Raw genomic sequence first — 19,266 nt, forward strand, 5'->3', positions numbered from 1 at the left:
AGGTACCATAACTTTGTGGGGCCACAGAGAGGGTGTGCACATAGAAGAAGGTGTGGGGGGGATGTGCAACCAAAAACATAAAAGGATATCCAGGAGGAGCAGGAATAGGGGCTGCAACCCGGCACACTCATGGTATATGTGCACTAGGGTCTCCCTCATGCCACAAAAGGTGCTGGCGTCAGGGCCAGGGCTGAAGTGCGCCAAGTACATGCCTGTGCTCACAACTTCATGGAGGAGCCACCAACTGATATCCCAGCTGAGGGCTCAGGGAGTAAAGCACCTATCCTTACCTCCAGGGCTCAGGAAGAAACCTAGTCAATTTAAGTACCCATCCTTTCCCTCAGAGCATAGGGCACTACGGGTCTGTGGAACCTTTTCTCAGTGAAAAAGCCTTACACAGCAGTGTTCTAAACCTCTACTTATTAGCAGCACACACAGAATACGTATACCAAGCAAATCTCTTATGTTCACCACTCCCAATATAAAGACAAATTTCACCCAATGGCCAGTCAGGAGCCACTCATCTGGGGGTTCCCGGCGATGCCTCTGGACATCACGGTCGTGCAGAGGGTCAGAGTTCCAGCAGCTTGATGTTGAACTGCAGTCTGGAAATGGTTCCCAAAGAGCATTGTTTTACCTATATAATGTAAATGAAAAACAGTCTTCCCTCCTTCAAATTTATTAAACCTATCACATTATCCCACACTCCTAAACAACAAAAATGTTAACCAATTACACCGATGGGTCCTCCTTCCTACCCGTTTTTTACATTTTAACATTCAAGCCCATATTGTAACTTAGTTATGACCTTGTCTGTTTATGCTGATGTTCAGCATAAAAACACTGGGTAGAGCTTATTTTACCATTTATTGAGTCTTTCTCTCTGTATCCCTAATGTCCCAGCATCTGGGTGTGTCTACTTTACAACCTTGGTGGTTATAACTCTTGTTAGAGACATTCCTGAGGGGTGTGGGGGAGGAAGGGGAGTGCTTTATCCACAGCAGAACATTCTTTTTTTTAGTTTTGGTGATGAACTCCCTGAGTTTCACATAAGCCTGGTTTGGGGGGCGGGGTGGGGGAATTGATCAGATCTCAGGCCTACAAATCCAAGTGAGGGCTTACCATTATATACATAATGGTACCGTATTTTCAGTGTAATTTTTCATGCCCATTGGGCATCATAACTTTGTTTACTTTATTGGCCATCACTGCACATTGAGTAGATGTTTCATTCATCTGCCCACAGCGATGCCCAAATCTTTTCCTAAGTTGTTTTAATTCATTTAGAACCTAGGAAGCTGTACAAATAGCTCAAATTATTCATTCTAATGCACATTACCTTGCATGTATCCACCCTGAATTTTATCTGTCATTGTATTCTCCATCCCCCTAGCTTTGTCAGGTACCTCTAAAGTTCCTCAGAATCTTTTCCAGTCTTGATTAACACCACAGAGATGCCTATGAATAAAAAAAGAAATCAAAGGGTATGAGAAGTTACATGACCAAGGAGGACAAATCATTCTTTCTTGGCGTTGGAACAAAGAGCCCCCAGAAGGAAAGAGATGTGCTTGGCATGAAAAATCAAGTTGCAGTGCAATGAAAATCTTAATACTAAGGGACTGTGAACTGAAGTGGGGAAACTATCCCAGAATTGTTAGTGTACTTGTATACTGTAAAAGTCCCTTGAAGGGTTATTGTGACCAGCTGAGGCGCCCAAGCAAACAGTCCTCTGGCTTAAACTAGAAAGAACTTGGGGGAGGCTGTTCACAGGGAAGAGGACTTCGACTGTAGAATGATTTTTATTCCTTTTTCTACTAAGCCAATTTGGTGACTTGACCTACAAGTCCCACTGCAGACATTTATCAGTTTGCTCGGGCTTTTTGCAGAGGTAAGCTGAATAGACAGGAGAGTGAGATGACAGAGTGCTTTTGTGGAGGGAGATAAGACTCTTTTTGGTTTTAGGCATTAGATCAATTTGTTATATTTTTATTATTTATGAAGAAATGAAGAAATGTACCCCATGCTCTATATGCACTTGACTCTATTTAAAAACATTCAAAATCTTATTTAAACTGTATCATCTTGAAGTGCAGGTGCTCAGCTCTTCTAAAAATAGAATTACTTTTATTTATGTTACTGCATATGATTTGAGATGCCTAGAATTTTAGGCACTCAAGGCCGAAATTTATTACAATTCTTATAACTTAAAAGTCCATCTGTGTTACCTAACTCCCCTGACCAACAATGACCAAGCAAAAAACAATCCTTTTCGATCAGAGAATCTACCTGTTGCCAAAGAATTGTGCTCCAGTACAAGCTAAGCTTTTATTTTAAAAAGTTTACAGTCTACAGGGTTGTGAAGGTAACCTTGAAAACAATAATGCCAACCAACACTGTGTTGTCTTCCCAAGTCTCCAGACAGTCTGAAACAAATGCTCAGAGGTATGAACAGTCCCATTAACCGCCATAAGTTGTTGTCTCAAGCCTAATGACAATTAAAACATTAATATGAAACATTTTATTCCTGTTTCAAGAGAAACATTGACCTAATGTGATTATCCTACAACCCCCACATAAAAAAATCCCAGACTGTCCCCAAGTCAGCTTCCAAAATCTCCAATTTCCCCACCATCTTCTACAATACAATTAGGCATGGTCAGAAGAAAAGCCTGTACAACACTGAAAACTGAAAATGACAAAAAAAATGAATTTAATATCAGAATAAACAGGAGCTACTATACCACTATGTATAATATAAATAATTCATTCATTTTCATATTTAATTCATGACAAATCTCCATTTTTATTTAAATGAATCTGCTGCAGAATTTCAAGTCGGTTACACCAGCATGCCACAAAAATTCAAAGGTTGTTGCAGATTGTAGCCCCTACTCACTACAGAGGACACACAGAGGAAAAGAGACCTTGCTTCTGACTGGTATGGAATCTTTTCTGACAAAGGTTTTCCCTACAGTTTTAACAACTGCAGTGTGCAAGACTACATTTAGGTGGAACAAACCTATCTGAAGAGAGGCTGTGTTATTCATATCCCACGGTCACTTACAAAGAATATGCAGTAATAAGACATTTCTAAGGCTTGCTCAGCAAATTTTTGCTTATTGGCTTCTCAAAAATATTGGAAGAATGGACTGATATTTGAAGCAGAATTGAATCTTCCTGAGCCCTTCCTTACTTTCTGGCTCTCCCCACTTCCCTGGGTTTGCCAGCCCCACACTCCCACCTCACAGGGAGTAACTGTAGGCTACTTGCCTTTGTAGCCCCCAACACACCTCCCTTCTCCCACTACTAAACCATGAAGCCTCAGCTGCTCTCAGCATCTCCTGGGCATTATAGAGCCCCTCATGTTCCTGTTCAGCTGAGCCTCGTCTAATTGACTCCCTGGCTCTTCCTCCAGCTGCAGTCTTGGCAATTAGTTGGCCCACCTAGCCACCTTAACCCCTTCATCACTCCTTATCTGGGGTGGACACCCCATCACAAGGACCCTCTTGCTTCATTTCTTGCAGACGTCAGGTGTGTGGTGAATGAGACAAGGGATTGCAGGAAAAGACAGGTGGTCTCATGATTTAGGCAGCTGAATGCTACCTTGGAAAATTGGTCCACCCCCATTTTTGTCAGAGTCCCTGGGTGATGCTTCACAAGTCACTTAAACCAAACTTTTCACGGGTGGTCACTATGTGTTCCTTGTTTTTTTGGGTGCCCAATTTGAGACCCTAGGGTCTGATTCATAGAAGTGCTGAGGACTCAACTGCAACTGGAGTCAGTGGGAACTGTTCTGAACATTTGCTATCAAAATGGCAAGTACTTTGAAAAATCAGGTTCCATCTGTAAATGGCAATAATGCCAATACCTCATGGGACAGTGGTGGTGTAAAAATAAATTCATGAATGTTTGAGAAGCACTCAGATACATTAGTGATGAGTGCTATAGAAAAACTGATTAGGAAATTAACAATGCTGCATTTAGCGCAATGTGTTGATGGAGAACAGTAAATAAAGCTTTGGGCCAGCTTTGGTTGGCATCTCTCGATAGTTGACACCTCAGATATATCATTTAGAAATGACTCCAAGGGGGTGGTACACTCCTTGGTCTGACTGTGACCAGGACAGTTGTGAATGGCTAAGCTTTGACAGAGAACATGAAAGTAAACCTGAAGAGCTTCCTTTGGCTTTCTGATAGTGAAATGTATACATGCCTTCCTGATAGCTGTGTAAGTACTTGTGGTATATTCTAGGGTAGTGTCAGCATCTCCATCCAAAACTCACTGAAGTCGTTGGGTTTATTTTTGTTGAGATTCTAGGACTAAAGTAAGACAATTTCAGATTGGCACTCTTGGGGAAGTGTGTAATCGTACCAACAATTTGCATTGTCTGGAGTGGGGGAGCCTGAAGTCACATTCTGTCTCTGAGGTTCCTATCGCCATACTTTTCCTCAGGATGGTGGAAGACCCATTTGATTGAATCAGATGAAACAGATACAAAAAGGAATCCTGTTTTTCATGGAAGAGCATGTGGCAGAGCCCACTTTTCTTTCTTTGCATTACATCTGCAATGACATTGTTGAGCTTTCTGAAGTTGGGTTGAGGCTGTCACTTAGCGTGCCTCGTAGTTTTCCATATACTGCCCAATTGTCACCCAGGTACTTCATTGATTGCCACTAAGTTCAAAGATGCAAAGAGATTCTTAGAGTCTGTAGTGGAAGTGGCAACTAAGGAGAAAGATATTTAGAGTTTGTTTAGAAGGGTTTATGAATCCTTGCCCTATAACAGAAGCAGCTTCTTGATCTTTCTGAACCAGGCCAAGAATACATGTGCAGAGTATATGGCAGAAGATACTTACAGAAATCTATCAGCAGCACAATTCCTCAGTTTTCTTGTCAACTGAGGAATAAGTTTTGACATGCTGCCACAGTTCCTGTTAGTTTCCACCACTGCTGCTAAAGATTATTGTTGGAGCCTTTTACCAGAGGCTAAATTAGTCTTAGAGTGCCTGTTGATCCCACTTAAGCAGGGCCAATGGCTTGCAAGCAAAAAAAAAAACCCCAAAAAACAGTTACCTACCTTTCGTAACTGCTGTTCTTTGAGATGTGCTGCTCATATTCGTTACAAGTAGGTGTGTGTGGGCGGCATGCACAGGTGCTGGAAGGTTTTTTCCCCTTGTGGTACCTGCCGGTTCAGCTGTGGAACCCCCTGAAGGCATGCCTTCATGGCAGTGTACATAACTCCCTGACAATCCACCACCTCTTCAGTTCCTTCTTGCCGGATACTCTGACAAAGAGGAGGTGGGTCGGTCTTGGAACTGACATGAGCAACACATGGTAGAAAGCTGTTTTTTCTTCAAGTGATTGCTCATGTTGATTGCAAGTAGGTGACTCCCAAGCAGTCCTTAGGAGGGGGTCAGAATTTACTAAGTCGCAGACTGTAGCACTGCTCTGACAAATGCAACATCATCTCTAGCCTGCTGTGTAATGGTGTAGTGTGACGTAAAGGTGTGAATAGACGACCACATCACCACCCTGCAGATGTCTTGAATAGGAACCTGCGCCAGGAATGCAGCAGACAAAGCTTGCACTCTTGTGGAGTGCGCCATTAATACATTAATATCTTTGCTAGGTCACCGCACGCCCTGATACATGCTGTGATCCATGAAGAACATCAGAAGCCCCTTCATCTGCTTAGTAATCGCAATAAAAAGCTGTGTCGATTTATGAAACAGCTTTTTCTGCTCAATGGTCAAAGCTAATGCTCATCTGATGTCTAAGGAATGGAGCATCCATTCACGGTTACTAGCATGTGGCTTAGGAAAGAAGACTGGAAGAAAAACGTCCTGGTTCACTCAAAACTGCAAGAGCACCTACGGGAGGAAAGCTGGGTGCAGCCACAACTGCACCTTGTCTTTATAAAACACAGCGTAAGGGGCCTCATACGTCAAGGCCCTGAGCTCAGACACCTTCCTCACTGATGTTATAGCCACTAGGAATGCCACTTTCCAAGAAAGGTCAAAAAGAGGGCATGTTGCTAGAGGCTCAAAGGGCGGGCCCATCAGCCTTGAGATTCCATGGAGGAATCGGCTGTCTTACTTGCGGGTACAGTCTGTCTAGCCCTTTGAGGAAGCAGCCAATCATGGGGTTAGCAAATACTGATCATCCAGCTGAAGTAAATAGTTCAGGGTGAAGGGAATCAATGACTGCAACGGAGGAGTGCCCTTCAGCAGAGACCAAACTGAAAACCTTTTCCACTTAGCCAGATAAGTGGCCCAAGTGGATGGCTTTCTGCTGCCAAGGAGAACCTCCCTAACCCAGTCTGAGCATGCAAGCTCTAATGGGTTTAGCCATGGAGTTTCCATGCCATGGAGGTGAAGAGACTCTAGATTGGGATGCTAGAAGCGACTGTGGTCCTGTGTGATCAAGTCTGGGACTATGGGCAGAGTTATAGGCATCTAGCAGACTGACAGGTCTAGCAGCTGATGTGGCCACATTGGTGCTATCAAAATTATTAATGCATCCTCTCATCAGACCTTGAGGATGAGCTGGAAAGGCAGAAATGTATACAGCAGGCACCCCTTCCAAGGAAGGAGAAAGGCATCCGTGTGCAAGCCTGGGCTATGATTCAGGAAGGAGCAGAATTGCTGACACTTCCTGTTGCGATGTGTTCCGAACCAGTCTATCTGGGGAAATCCCCATCTCTGGAAAATGTTGATCACGACATCAGGGCAGAGGGACCACTCGTGACCATAAAAAGACTTGCTGAGGTGATCAGCCAATTTGTTCTGCAAGCCCAGAGGATACAATATGTTCAAATATATTGAATGGGTGATGCAGAAGTCCCACAGCTTGAGGGCTTCCTGACCCATGGGAGAGGAGAGAGCACCACCCTGTCTGTTTATACAGAACATTGCTGTCGTATTGTTTGGTCAATACCAATACACATCTGCCCTGTAGATGGGTTTGGAGGGTCTGGCAAACAAGGCGCACCGCAGACTGCTCCCTGACATTGATGTGCAGCGAAAGTTCTGCCTGGGACCAAAGACCCTGAGTTTTCCTAGATGTGCCCCTCCATCCCATTAACAATGCATCTGTGACTAGAGACAGCAATGGCTGAGGTCTAGAAAAGGGTATTACCGCTTGCAAGTCGAGCCACCACCGGAGGGACTCGAGGACCTGAGGAGTGAGTGTAACCAGTCTAGGTGGTCCTGGTTTGGCCTGTACACCCGGGCTAGCCAAGTCTGCACAGGCCTGATCCACAGCCTGGCATCCTACACCACATACATTCAAGCAGCCATATTCCTGAGTAGTCTCGGGCAATTCCATGTTGTAGAGGTAAGAAATCTTCTGAGATCCTCTATGATGGAATTCATGGCGAGGAAGCTAGATTCCAGGAGGAATGTTCTGGCCTGATTGGAATCCAGGAGGGCTCAGATGAACTCTATTGAGTGGGGGTTATGGTTGACTTTGCTACATTCAGAATGAGGCCAAGCCTGTGGAACGTTGTCCACAGGCTCATTTGGTCCTCCACTTGGGTCTGGGAGCAGCCCTTGATTAGGTAGTTGTCTAAGTATCGGAATACTTGCACCTGCTGCTTCCGCAGGAAGGCTGCCACAACGGACATGCACTTGGCGAACACTCGAGGGGCTGCCGAGAGGCTGAAGGGGAGGGCCAGGTTGCTGATCACGAATTGGAGGATCTGTCTGTGGCACAGAATTATGGACACGTGAAAGTACACGTCCTTCAAGTCGAAGGCAGCGTACCATGTCCAATGATACCTTACAAGACCTATCTTGCATAAAGTATATGTTATGTCATATTTATATAAGGATATTTTCATAAAGAATATGGAGCACAGCATCACAGTGTCAATGATCACGTCTTGAATATGTTTTAGTTTCACAGACCACCTACCTTATATTTCGCAAGTAACATTCTCTTTCAGCCAACCCCTTCTCACCTTTTCACTCCAGATTGTATTAGAGGTCTAGAAACTCCAGCCTGGTCTATATCACATAAATTATCTCTTAGTTTCCACCATCGCTAGTTTCCTCCCTCCTCTCCCTAAACTCCTTTATTCTCAACCTTGTCTGCAATAAAAAAATGGCAGTGAAATAGCTACAAATTAACAGTTTGTTAATGTGTTTTGATTAATCCAGTTCAAAAGAGGACTAGATCAAAGCATATTAAATGTTAATGCATGTCACAAAGGCCCACAAGGACAGATATTTCACAGCAGGTTAGCACGGGACTTTCACCCCAACTGGATAGAACTGTATGCACAGTGTGCACAAACACACACACGCTCTCCACATATACATACAAACCAGGTGGAAGCCTGGAATGCATATTGATAGGTGGGGACTGAAACTGTGAAGCATCAAATAAAGGGTGCCATGTCAATCACTGAGCTGCAAATGGAATAGTAGGTTTGCAAATTGAGTTAGTGGGATTTATATTTGAATTTTTACTTACAGACATTTCCCCACAACTACTGAAAAAAATATTTTTTGTTTGTATATAGCTACACAAAATAAGAACACCCACGTTTCTAAAACATTTTATTGCTACAAACTGGTACATTTTATCACAAAAAGCTGCAAGGCATGTTTATAACATGTACCCTACTACACAGTGTGCAATACAGTCCAAAAAACAGCCACACTCACAACACAATTTTTAAGTTTATGCATCGTAGCCCTAAGGGGTAAATATTATGAGCTGCATAATGTATTGTGTCACACAGCACTTGGAATATTTACCCTCAAACTACCTTTCTGAAGTGATTAGAACAAATACTAGTAATATAGCCAATTTTCAACACCAAAAAAGGAAAAGGAAAGCTTAAAAAAATATACAACACAAAATGTTTTAATCAGCTCTAACAGTTTGGTTGCTATAAAAGCTCAACTAAAATCATCTTAATGTCATTTTAAACAAATGGGAAACACAGAAGTTATATAAACAAGTTCTTTGCATAATGGAATGCATGCATAGGGTGAGGATGCTACACAAGTCCCATCTGTGAAACTATTACAAAGTCTTACATTTAGCCACTTCAGAACAGAAATAAAAAGCTGTTTTTCAATTTGAATTTTTTTCATTTTCATGCATTTAGTTATCTTCTGTTTGATCAAGGGTGAAGTCAGTTTGTTCTTCTGTTTCTTCCTCCTCCTCCTCTTCCTCCTCCTCTTCCTCTTCCTCTTCAGCAGGCTCATCGGCCTTGTCTTCTTCTTCTTCTTCTTCCCCTGCCTGCTGATCCTGAGATTGGTCAGTAATTTCAAAAGGATTTTCACCCTAAAACAGAGAAATTAAACTGTTTAAATATTTTGAAATGTAAGACAATAAAAATGAAACCTTAATTTTATTTAGCAAAAATATGCACCGTCAAGTCATCTAAGAGAAAAAACTGTTGAAATAATGCCCACATTTGTTAACACTATTTCTGGGGCACGGAGATCAAAAAATGGATTTTGAGGTTCATGATGGACAACATCTAAATTTTATATTTTCAACAGACACCACATAAGTATAAAGTGAAAAATGGAAGTATAAATCTCTAGATGTTAGAAATCATGATCTCAATACTCGGCTCTAATGAAATCAGAACTGGCACTTAACAGTTTGAGCTGCGGCAGACTGAAAGCACCCAAGTGTTAGATATGCAGATAAAACCTCAGTATCATTTCAGCATTTACAACTCAATAGATAAAACGGCATGCTTAAACGTCACAAAGAAGCAAATCTTCATATAGGTCCAGCAGCTTTGCTCCAGGGATTGAAGGGCGAATTTGAAAAAACTGGTCTCCTTCCACCTTCTCTTATTCACACTAAGTCAGTCTATTCATTCTCAAGAAGACAATTCTATTCTATTAAAAAAGGTGAACTGTAAGGCAAAATTAAAACCAAATTAAACCCAGAATTACAAACCTTTTAATGGTCACTGAAATTGTCTGATCTGAAATTCATATTCTTGGTTATCCTCAGTGAACCAGGAAGTGGCAAGCAGATTTCAAAGACCGAAGTTTATTTTAAATAGATGAATCAAAACTTAATTTTCTCCTGAATGCTCTCCCTGTTTAGTATTGACATTCAACACAGAACATTTCTCTTTTGCTGTACACCTTTAAGAACTATGTATTAACAGTAAGCAGTAAAAACAATGGAATTACATGAAATGTAGACAGCTGTTTTGCACAAGCTACTAATTAAAGCACAACTAGTTTTCCAAGAGTATTACTTAAAGGTCATCAGAAAATGAAAAAAATATTGGGCTTCTGCCTTTTTTGCTTATGATGTGCAAAGAAAGCTATATAAGTTTGGAGTTTATTTTTTAAGATGTTTTTCAAGCACCACAGTGTTATTCAAGATCAACTTTGGAGGACAACAACAGACATGACTGGAACTTGATAACATCAATATTTTTAAGTGTTGTGAGGCGGACGGGCCTCCCTCCTCTGGGATGAGTGAGGGAGTGTTACCCGCCCCCCTCGCCAGAAGGAGAAGGGTGGGGCCAGAAGCATAAAAGACCAGACCCGCAGTCCATTCAAGGGGAAACCTGCAGAGGGGAAGGACGTCCTGCTGGGTCTGGAGCAGCTAGAGGCAGATCCCCCCCCAGCCCAGTCCATGCCCCAGACATGGACGACGACTGGCCTGGAGTGGCTGCTGCTGTTTACCTGGAGGAGCTGGACAACGCCTGGACGCAGGAGGTACCCACCCCAGGGGAGGCAGGAAGTGGCCCAGGGGCAGCTGCTGTAGGGTTGACTGCAAGGCCCGGACCCCCAGCGTCAGCGTGTTGCGGCTGGATCCCCGCCGACCCCGGGGCAGCTAACTCTGCCCTGCCAGGGCCCTGAGCTGGGACGCAGTGGAGTAGGGAGGGCCCGTGTTCCCCTGGCCATCTCACCCTGAAGAGAAGTGACCCCAGCCTACCTGTAAGACTTTGTTTGCTGGCTGCCTGAGCCCCACCCAGGCTATAGCCAGCCCCCTTAAGACTGTGTTGTGTGCTGGCCGCCTGAGCCCCGGCAAGCCCAGTACTCAGATAAACAGAGACAGGCTATCGCGGCCCTCCAGGAACCTCCCTCCTCTGGGGTGAGTGAGAGAGCGTTACACTAAGATTAAAAAAGCAACACTTGAATCTGGATTTATGCTCCTTTTTTGAGATACATACGCACAGCCTGAAAACAGAGGTTACTTACCTTACCGTAACTGGAGTTCAAGACGTTTTTGTCCACATGGATCCCAATGCAGACACGTGCACCTAAAACGTGGAAGTGTCCACTGGGGTTGTGAATGCACTCTGTGTACCTTCATGGATGGTTCTTATAGGAAAGGTATAAAGCAGCCCAAACTTACAATCAGTTCTTTCACTAATACAGAAATCCAGGTAAGAAATCTGTATCAGTGGAGAAGGCAGGTGGGTCCTGGGATCCATGTGAACAAAAACATCTTGAAGAACTCCGGTTACTGTAACATAAGTAATCTCTCTTCTTCAGGCATTTATCCACATGGATCTGAGTGCAGAACGAGCAGTTATCCTTCAAGGAGGTGGGTGACAGAGTCCTATCTAAATGACAACTGTAGAACAGTCCTACCTAACTTGGCATCTGATCTAGAACCTGTCACAATGAAGCAATGATTGGTAAATGTATGAACAGAACTTCAAGTAGCCGTTCTACAAATTTCAGAAACAAGAAATTTCTGAAAGAAGCCACAGATATCAACTGCATCCGAGAAGAGTGTATCCTAACTTGAGGGGGAAACAGGTCGTTTATTCAAAAGAAAAGACGGTTACTCACCTTCGTAACTGTCGTTCTTCCAGATGTGTTGCTCATATCCATTCCAGTAGGTGTGCGCGCGCTGTGTGCACATTCGTCGGAGATATTTACCCTAGCAACACTCGGAGGGCCGGTAGGCATCCCCTGGAGTGGCGCCGCCATGGAGCTTGATATATACCCCTGCCGGCCCATCCGCTCCTCAGTTCCTTCTTGCCGGCTACTCCGACAGTGGGGAAGGAGGGCGGGTGTGGAATGGATATGAGCAACACATCTTGAAGAACAACAGTTACAAAGGTGAGTAACCGTCTTTTCTTCTTCAAGTGCTTGCTCATATCCATTTCAGTAGGTGATTCCCAAGCCTTACCTAGGCGGTAGGGTCGGAGCGAGATGTTGCAGAATGTAAAACCACTGAGCCGAAGGCGGCATTGTCTCTAGACTGTTGGACGAATGCATAATGCGATGCAAAGGTGTGGACGGAAGACCAGGTGGCCGCGCGGCAGATTTCCTGTATGGGAACATGGGCCAAAAACGCAGCAGATGAGGCTTGAGCCCGAGTAGAATGGGCGGTAAGATGGCCAGTCGGAACATAAGCCAAGTCGTAGCATGTCCAAATACACGATGTCATCCAAGAAGCAATCCGCTGGGAAGAGATTGCCATGCTCTTCGTGCATTCTGCCACCACTACAAATAGCTGAGGTGAACATCGGAAAGGTCTGGTCCTCTCGATGTAAAACACGAGAGCCTTGCGGACATCTAAAGTATGCAGCTGCTGTTTCCGTCACAATGAGTGCGGTTTTGGAAAAAAGACGGGCAGGATGATGTCCTGATTGATGTGAAAGGAGGAGACAACCTTAGGGAGGAATGCCAGGTGTGGTCGCAGCTGTACCTTGTCCTTATGGAACACCGTATACGGAGGATCCACAGTCAAAGTTCTAAGTTCCGAGACTCGTCTTGCCGAGGTGACAGCGACTAGGAATGCTGTCTTCCAGGACAGGTACAGCAGCGAGCATGTGGCTAAAGGCTCAAAGGGGGGCCCCATGAGCCTGGTCACGACGAGGTTCAGGTCCCAGGTAGGGGCTGGTTGTCTGACCTGGGGATAGAGTCGCTCCAAGCCCTTAAGGAAAACTATAGGATGGGAGAAGACGGAACTGCCAGCCTCCTCAGGATGGAAGGTGGAAATAGCTGCAAAGTGCACTCTTAGCGAAGAGATCGCTAGACCTTGCTCTTTGAGAAACCATAAATAGTCCAAGACGGTGGGGACTGATACAGACTGCGGAACAAGGTCCTGCTAAGCGCTCCAGTGACAGAGGCACTTCCATATTGCAAGGTATGTTGATCGCGTGGAGGGCTTTCTGCTTCCCAGCAGCACTTGTTGCACTGCGGCAGAACAACACAGCTCCGATTGGCTTAACCAGCCATGCAGTCAGATGAAGGGACTGCAGGTCTGGGTGGTGTAGCCTGCCAAAGTCCTGCGTGATCAGGTCTGGGCAGAGAGGCAGGGGAATCGGGTCTGACAGAGATAGGTTGAGCAGCATGGTGTACCAATGCTGCCACGGCCAAGCCGCAGCAATCATGATAAGGCGGGCTTTGTCCCTATGCATTTTGAGCAGAACTCGGTGGACGAGAAGAAACGGTAGGAAGGCATAACAAAAGTGGCCTGTCCATGGAAGGAGGAACACGTCCGACAGGGAGCCCAGGGAGCGACCTTGCAGGGAGCAGAACTCCTGGCATTTCCTGTTCTCCCTGGAGGCAAAGAGGTCTATTTGGGGAAAGCCCCACCTCCAGAAAACTGAATGGAGAATGTCTGGACAGATAGACCACTCGTGCATCAGGAAGGACCTGCTCAGATGATCTGCGAGTGTGTTCCGGACTCCAGGGAGGAAGGAGGCCACAAGGTCTATGGAGTGGGCTATGCAGAAGTCCCACAGTTGAATCGCTTCCTGACACAAGGAGGAAGACCATGTCCCTCCCTGTTTGTTTATATAATACATGGCCGTTGTGTTGTCTGTGAAGACTGCAACACAACAGCCCTGTAGATGGCGCTGAAACACTTGGCATGCCAGCCGGACCGCTCTCAGCTCCCGGACATTGATGTGAAGTGTCAACTCCTGGGACGACCAAAGGCCTTGGCTGTGCAGGCTCCCTAGGTGAGCGCCCCAGCCCAGGGAGGACGCGTCAGTTGTTAGGGACATGGAGAGCTGGGGAGGATGGAACGATCGTCCTGCACACACCCAGGAGAACGTTCACCACCAGTCGAGGGAGCCGAGAACGCTCAGCGGAATTGTCAGAATGAGGTCTATGGCGTCTCTGTGGGGCCGATAGACGGAGGTGAGACAGATTTGGAGAGGACGCATTCGCAGTCTGGCGTGCTTTGTAACGAATGTGCACGCAGCCATGTGACTGAGGAGACCAAGGCAAGTGCGGGCAGAGGTTGTTGGAAAACGCTGAAGACTTTGGACAAGTGGACAATGGCCTGAAACCGGTGTAGGGGTAAACTGGCCGTTGCAAGGTTGGAGTCCAGCGTTGCTCCGATAAACTCTATCCTCTGCATAGGCACCAGAGTGGACTTGTCTAAGTTGATGATCAGGCCTAGACGCAGAAAGAGGTCCTTGATAATGGCCACATGGCTGATGACTTGTGCCTCGGAGACCCCTCGGATAAGCCAGTAGTCGAGGTAGGGGAAGACGTGTATCCGACAATGGCGTAGAGAAGCAGCGACAACCGCCATACACTTCGTAAAGACGCGAGGGGCTGAGGAGAGGCCAAAGGGGAGGACAGTAAACTGGTAGTGTTGATGGTTTACCACAAAGCGCAGATACCTCCTGTGAGGGGGATAAATTGCTATGTGGAAATATGCATCCTGCATATCGAGAGCGGCGTACCAATCTCCGGGATCCAGGGAAGAAATAATGGTTCCCAGGGAAACCATGCGGAACTTGAACTTTTTGATGAATCTGGTCAGTCCTCGCAGGTCTAGGATAGGCCAGAGGCCCCCTTTCACCTTGGGAATGAGGAAACAACGGGAATAAAACCCCTTGCCCCTTAACTCCGCCGGAACCTCCTCTATAGCTCCAATTGAGAGGAGCTTGTGGACCTCCTGGATGAGGAGTTGCTCGTGAGAGGGGTCCCTGAAGAGGGACGAGGGAGGGGGGTGGGAAGAAGGGGGTGAAACAAACTGAAGACGGTATCCAAGCTCCACCGTGCGTAGGACCCAACGATCTGACGTCAACTGGGACCATGCCGGAAGGAACGGGGAAAGGCGGTTGTAGAACTGAAAGGGATCCGGGGAGGCAATTGGTACACTGCTCTCGGGCGCACCCTCAAAAGTTTGGTTTGGGTCCCGGCGTTGGTTTGGTGGGACCGGAATTGTTGCCCACTTGCGGTCCAGACTGACGTCTGCGATTAGTGCAACCTCGTCTTCTGGCAAAGTCTTGCTGCGGCCAAGGCGGGGGGTAAGGATGCTGTGGTTGGAAGCGGAAGGACCGGCTTTGAGTCTGGGGGGTATGCATTCCCAACGAACACATAATCACTCTACTGTCCTTGAGGCTCTGCAGTTGAGGGTCCGTCTTTTGTGAAAACAACCCCTGACCATCAAAAGGCAAGTCTTGCACCGTATGTTGCAATTCAGGTGGCAGGCCGGACACTTGCAACCATGATATACGGTGCATGGCTATGCCAGAAGCGACTGTTCTGGCTGCCGAATCGGCGGCATCTAACGAGGCTTGTAAGGAGGTCCTTACAATCCTCTTTCCCTCCTCCAGGAGTGCTACAAATTCCTGGCGGGAATCCTGTGGAACCAACTCGGCAAACTTCCCGACAGCCTCCCAGATATTGTAACTGTATCTGCCAAGGAGGGCCTGTTGGTTTGCTATGCGGAGCTGGAGAACTCCCGCACAATAGATCTTTCGCCCCAACAAATCCATGCGCCGGGCCTCCCTAGATTTAGGCGCGGGTGCTTGTTGGCCATGACGCTCCCGTTCGTTGATGGACTGTACCACCAAGGAACAGGAAGCAAGGTGCACGTAGAGGTACTCATACCCCTTGGAAGGCACCATGTACTTCCATTCGACTCCCTTGGCTGTGGGTGGGATGGAAGCCGGAGACTGCCAGATGGTGTCTGCTCTAGCCTGGATTGAACGGATGAATGGGAGAGCCACTCTGATAGGTGTCTCTGCAGACAAAATGCTAATCACCGGGTCCTCCACCTCTGGAACCTCCTCTACCGGCAGGTTGATATTCTGGGTGACACGACGCAGAAGGTCCTGGTGTGACCGGAGGCCAATCGGAGGTGGTCCTGATGATGACGTCCCCGCTACTGCCTCATCTGGGGAAGAGGAGGATGACAGCCCCGGGACGAGTGGGTCCTGCACTGAGGCCTGGTCAGGGGGGGGACCTCCGTCTCCGGAAGGTCATGCAGTTCCGGTGCGTGCGCACTGGTTTCCTCTGTGTCAGCAGGGAGAGGCAGGCTGACGGTGGCCTTGGGCACATGGTGCTCTGAGTGACCTGAGCGTGATGGGCCAGTCGGTTCGCCTTGGGCTTCATGATACGCCCAAGGTGTCCAAAAGGACCACGGATGAGGTCCGTGGTTCTGGCCATGGGTATGCGCATCTGAGGCACTGTCCGCATGGGAGGAGACGGATGGGTGATGCGAGGGCCACGAGGGAGCCAAAGACCCTTGGACCAGGTCTCTGCGTCCATTGGACTCCTGTCTGCGTGGTACTGGCGAATGGTACCGAGAGTCGTAGCAGTGCCGGGAGCAGGAGCGGGACCGGGACCTGCGACCAGCGCAGTGCCGGGAGGTCGACCGGTGCTTCGCATCGCCTTGCCAAGATCGGCTGCAAGAGGTACGGCGGTGCCGGGATCTGGACCGGTACCGAGAGTACCGTGATGGAGACCGGGATCTTAAGCGGTGCCGCGAGTACGACCGGTACTGGGATGGAGAGCGGTACCAGGACTGCGAGCCGCGCCGAGAGCGAGAGCGATGGCGGGACCGCAAGCGCCAGCGGGACCTGGATCGGGACCGGCGGCGTTGCACGGTGTCCGGCGATGATGGCCTCATCATGGCGGGCTTGCCCAAAGACTGAACAACCCGCACTGGCGGTGCCGGGGGTTGGGGCAGCTCGGGCTCCATCAGAGCAATTAGCTCCCGAGCCGTGGAGAAAGTCTCCGGCGTCGAAGGCACGACGAGCTCAACCACAGCATGCGCTGGGGTGCTGGTAGGCACCGGACTCGACGGTTCCCGAGAGACCGGAATCAACGGTGCGGAGGCAAGCGGTGCCGCAGCAGTTGATGGTGCCGGGCGGTCCGCTTTAGATGTACGCTCCGACTGCGGCGTAGAAACAGGTGCCGCAGGAGCTTTGTGCCTCTTGCTCCTCGGCGAGAGGGATCGGTGTCTGCCGGAGGGTTGAGCCGGTGAAGGCGGAAGCACTTGTCCCCGGTGCCAGAGTCAGTGCCGAGGATGGAAGAGTTAGAGCTGCCTCCATCAAGAGTTGCTTGAGGCGAACGTCCCGCTCTTTCTTCGTTCAGGGCTTGAACGCCTTGCAGATTCGGCACTTGTCCGCAAGGTGGGACTCTCCCAGGCACTTTAAACAGGAGTCGTGCGGATCTCCTGTGGGCATCAGCCAATGACAGGTCGCGCAAGGTTTGAAGCCCGGTGAACCGGGCATGGGCCCTGGTACCGGGGGAGGAGAAGGGGCTAGCCCCCGATCCTCTAACTATTTACACAACTACTATAAAACTACTAATACTACAAAAGTTAACTATAACTAAGGAGAAACTAACTATGTACACACTAACTATATAAACGAGTGAAGAGCTAGGGAGGTGGAGATCAGCTAAGCTGCGCTCCACTGTTTCAACGACCGACACAGGCGGTAAGAAGGAACAGAGGAGCAGATGGGCCGGCAGGGGTATATATCAAGCGCCATGGTGGTGCCACTCCATAGGGCGCCTGCTGGCCCTCCGAGTGTTGCTAGGGTAAAAATCTCCGACGAACGTGCACGCAGCGCGAGCACACCTACTGGAATGGATATGAGCAAGCACTCGAAGAATAGGAAATTTTAATGCAGTCTAACCTATTTACAGAGTCTGAGATGATACAGCCTGCCCCTTAGACTTACTACCAACGCTACAAAAAAAAGTCTAGATGATTTACAAAATGCCTTCATTGTGAAAAGATAAAAGGGCACATCCCTAAGACTGTCTAAATGTGTGGAGTTGAGTCTCCACAGAAAAGAGTCATGAGGCTTAAGAAAAAATACCAGTAAGAGAAGAAACTGATTTATATGAAAGTCCAAAACTACTTTTGGTAAAAATCTTGGATGTAGCCTGAACGTAAGTCTGTCCTTATGAAACAGCATATGGAAGGTCAGCCATCAAAACTTGAATTTTGCTCATCTTGTGTGCTGAGGTGATAGCTACCAAAAACATCACTTTAAACACAGAGGCAATAAAAAGAAGATAAGTTCAAATGGAGGGTCCATCAGACATAAGAACCACGCTCAAGTCCCAAGTAGCAAATGGTTCCTTAATATTGGTGGAAATATATGAATTAGGCCTTTTAAAAACATAGGGTGATGGGAAAATCAAATGACCATCAACATATAGATTATATGCTGATCTGTGGCCAGATGGACCCTAACAGAGGTAAGTAAAAGTCCTGAGTGCTTCAAAGCCAGTAAGTATTTCATAACATAATTAATTACAAATCCAAAATAATGTATTATAAAATTCTTTTCTTTATTTTGGTCTTGATCATGTTTAGGCATCAATGAGGAGACAGAGTACCAACTAGCAGCTGAAGCTTTGCAGAATACCACCACAGAAATCAGGGTAGGTTTAATGAAAAGAAGGCTGTGGGGGAGATATGATTGCTCTCTACGAATATATCAGAGGGATAAATACCAGGGAGGGAGAGACGTTATTTAAGTTAAGGTCCCATGTGGACACAAGAACAAATGGCTATAAACTGACCGTGAACAAGTTTAGGCTTGAAATTAGATGAAAGTTTCTAACCATCAGAGAAGTGAAGTTCTGGAACAGCCTTCCAAGGGGAGCAGTAGGGGCAAAAAACCTAACTTACTTCAAGACTGAGCTCAATAAGCTTATGGAGGGGATGGTATGATGAGATTGCTTACAATGCCATGTAGCTCAGGGATGGCCAACCTGAGCCTGAGAAAAACTCAAGTTGGCCACCCTACTCACTACCAAAAGCAGTCAGAAGGAACTGATGGCAGTTGGTGCTTCTTTGCCTTTTATACCCTTCCTGTGAGAGGTGCAACAGTACACTGGTTGCACATGAAGCCCAAAGCGACACTTATGGCTAAAAGATTTCAGATTTATGTGCACACACCTACAGTGAGATGTGTGCACGAATTCTCAAAGAAGTATAGTTTGTTTATTTTTTTCAAATTCCTTTGCAGGTCAACTGTAGGTTGCTATTATGTCCAGGTACAATCACAACTCATCTTTGGCAGTAGTGAAATGAATATTT

General features: G+C 46.9%; 2 protein-coding genes across 3 annotated transcripts in view; both read right to left on the minus strand.

The window, feature by feature from the left end:
* Nucleotides 1-8,544: 8,544 nt before the first annotated feature.
* Nucleotides 8,545-19,266, minus strand: part of ZNF326 (zinc finger protein 326) — a 44,117-nt gene continuing 33,395 nt past the window's right edge. For both annotated transcript variants that reach the window (XM_030571711.1, XM_030571712.1), the window contains one exon: nt 8,545-9,297. In XM_030571711.1, coding sequence (XP_030427571.1) covers nt 9,115-9,297 — 183 coding nt within the window. In that variant the 3' untranslated portion in view covers nt 8,545-9,114. The remainder of the gene's footprint in view (nt 9,298-19,266) is intronic.
* Nucleotides 15,867-18,650, minus strand: LOC115655822 (arginine/serine-rich protein 1-like). The gene has a single exon (XM_030571713.1). The coding sequence runs from the start codon at nt 16,903-16,905 to the stop codon at nt 16,087-16,089; it is 819 nt and encodes a 272-aa protein (XP_030427573.1). The 5' UTR covers nt 16,906-18,650; the 3' UTR covers nt 15,867-16,086.

The sequence above is a fragment of the Gopherus evgoodei genome, chromosome 8, assembly GCF_007399415.2.
Source record: "Gopherus evgoodei ecotype Sinaloan lineage chromosome 8, rGopEvg1_v1.p, whole genome shotgun sequence".
Classification (NCBI taxonomy): domain Eukaryota; kingdom Metazoa; phylum Chordata; order Testudines; family Testudinidae; genus Gopherus; species Gopherus evgoodei.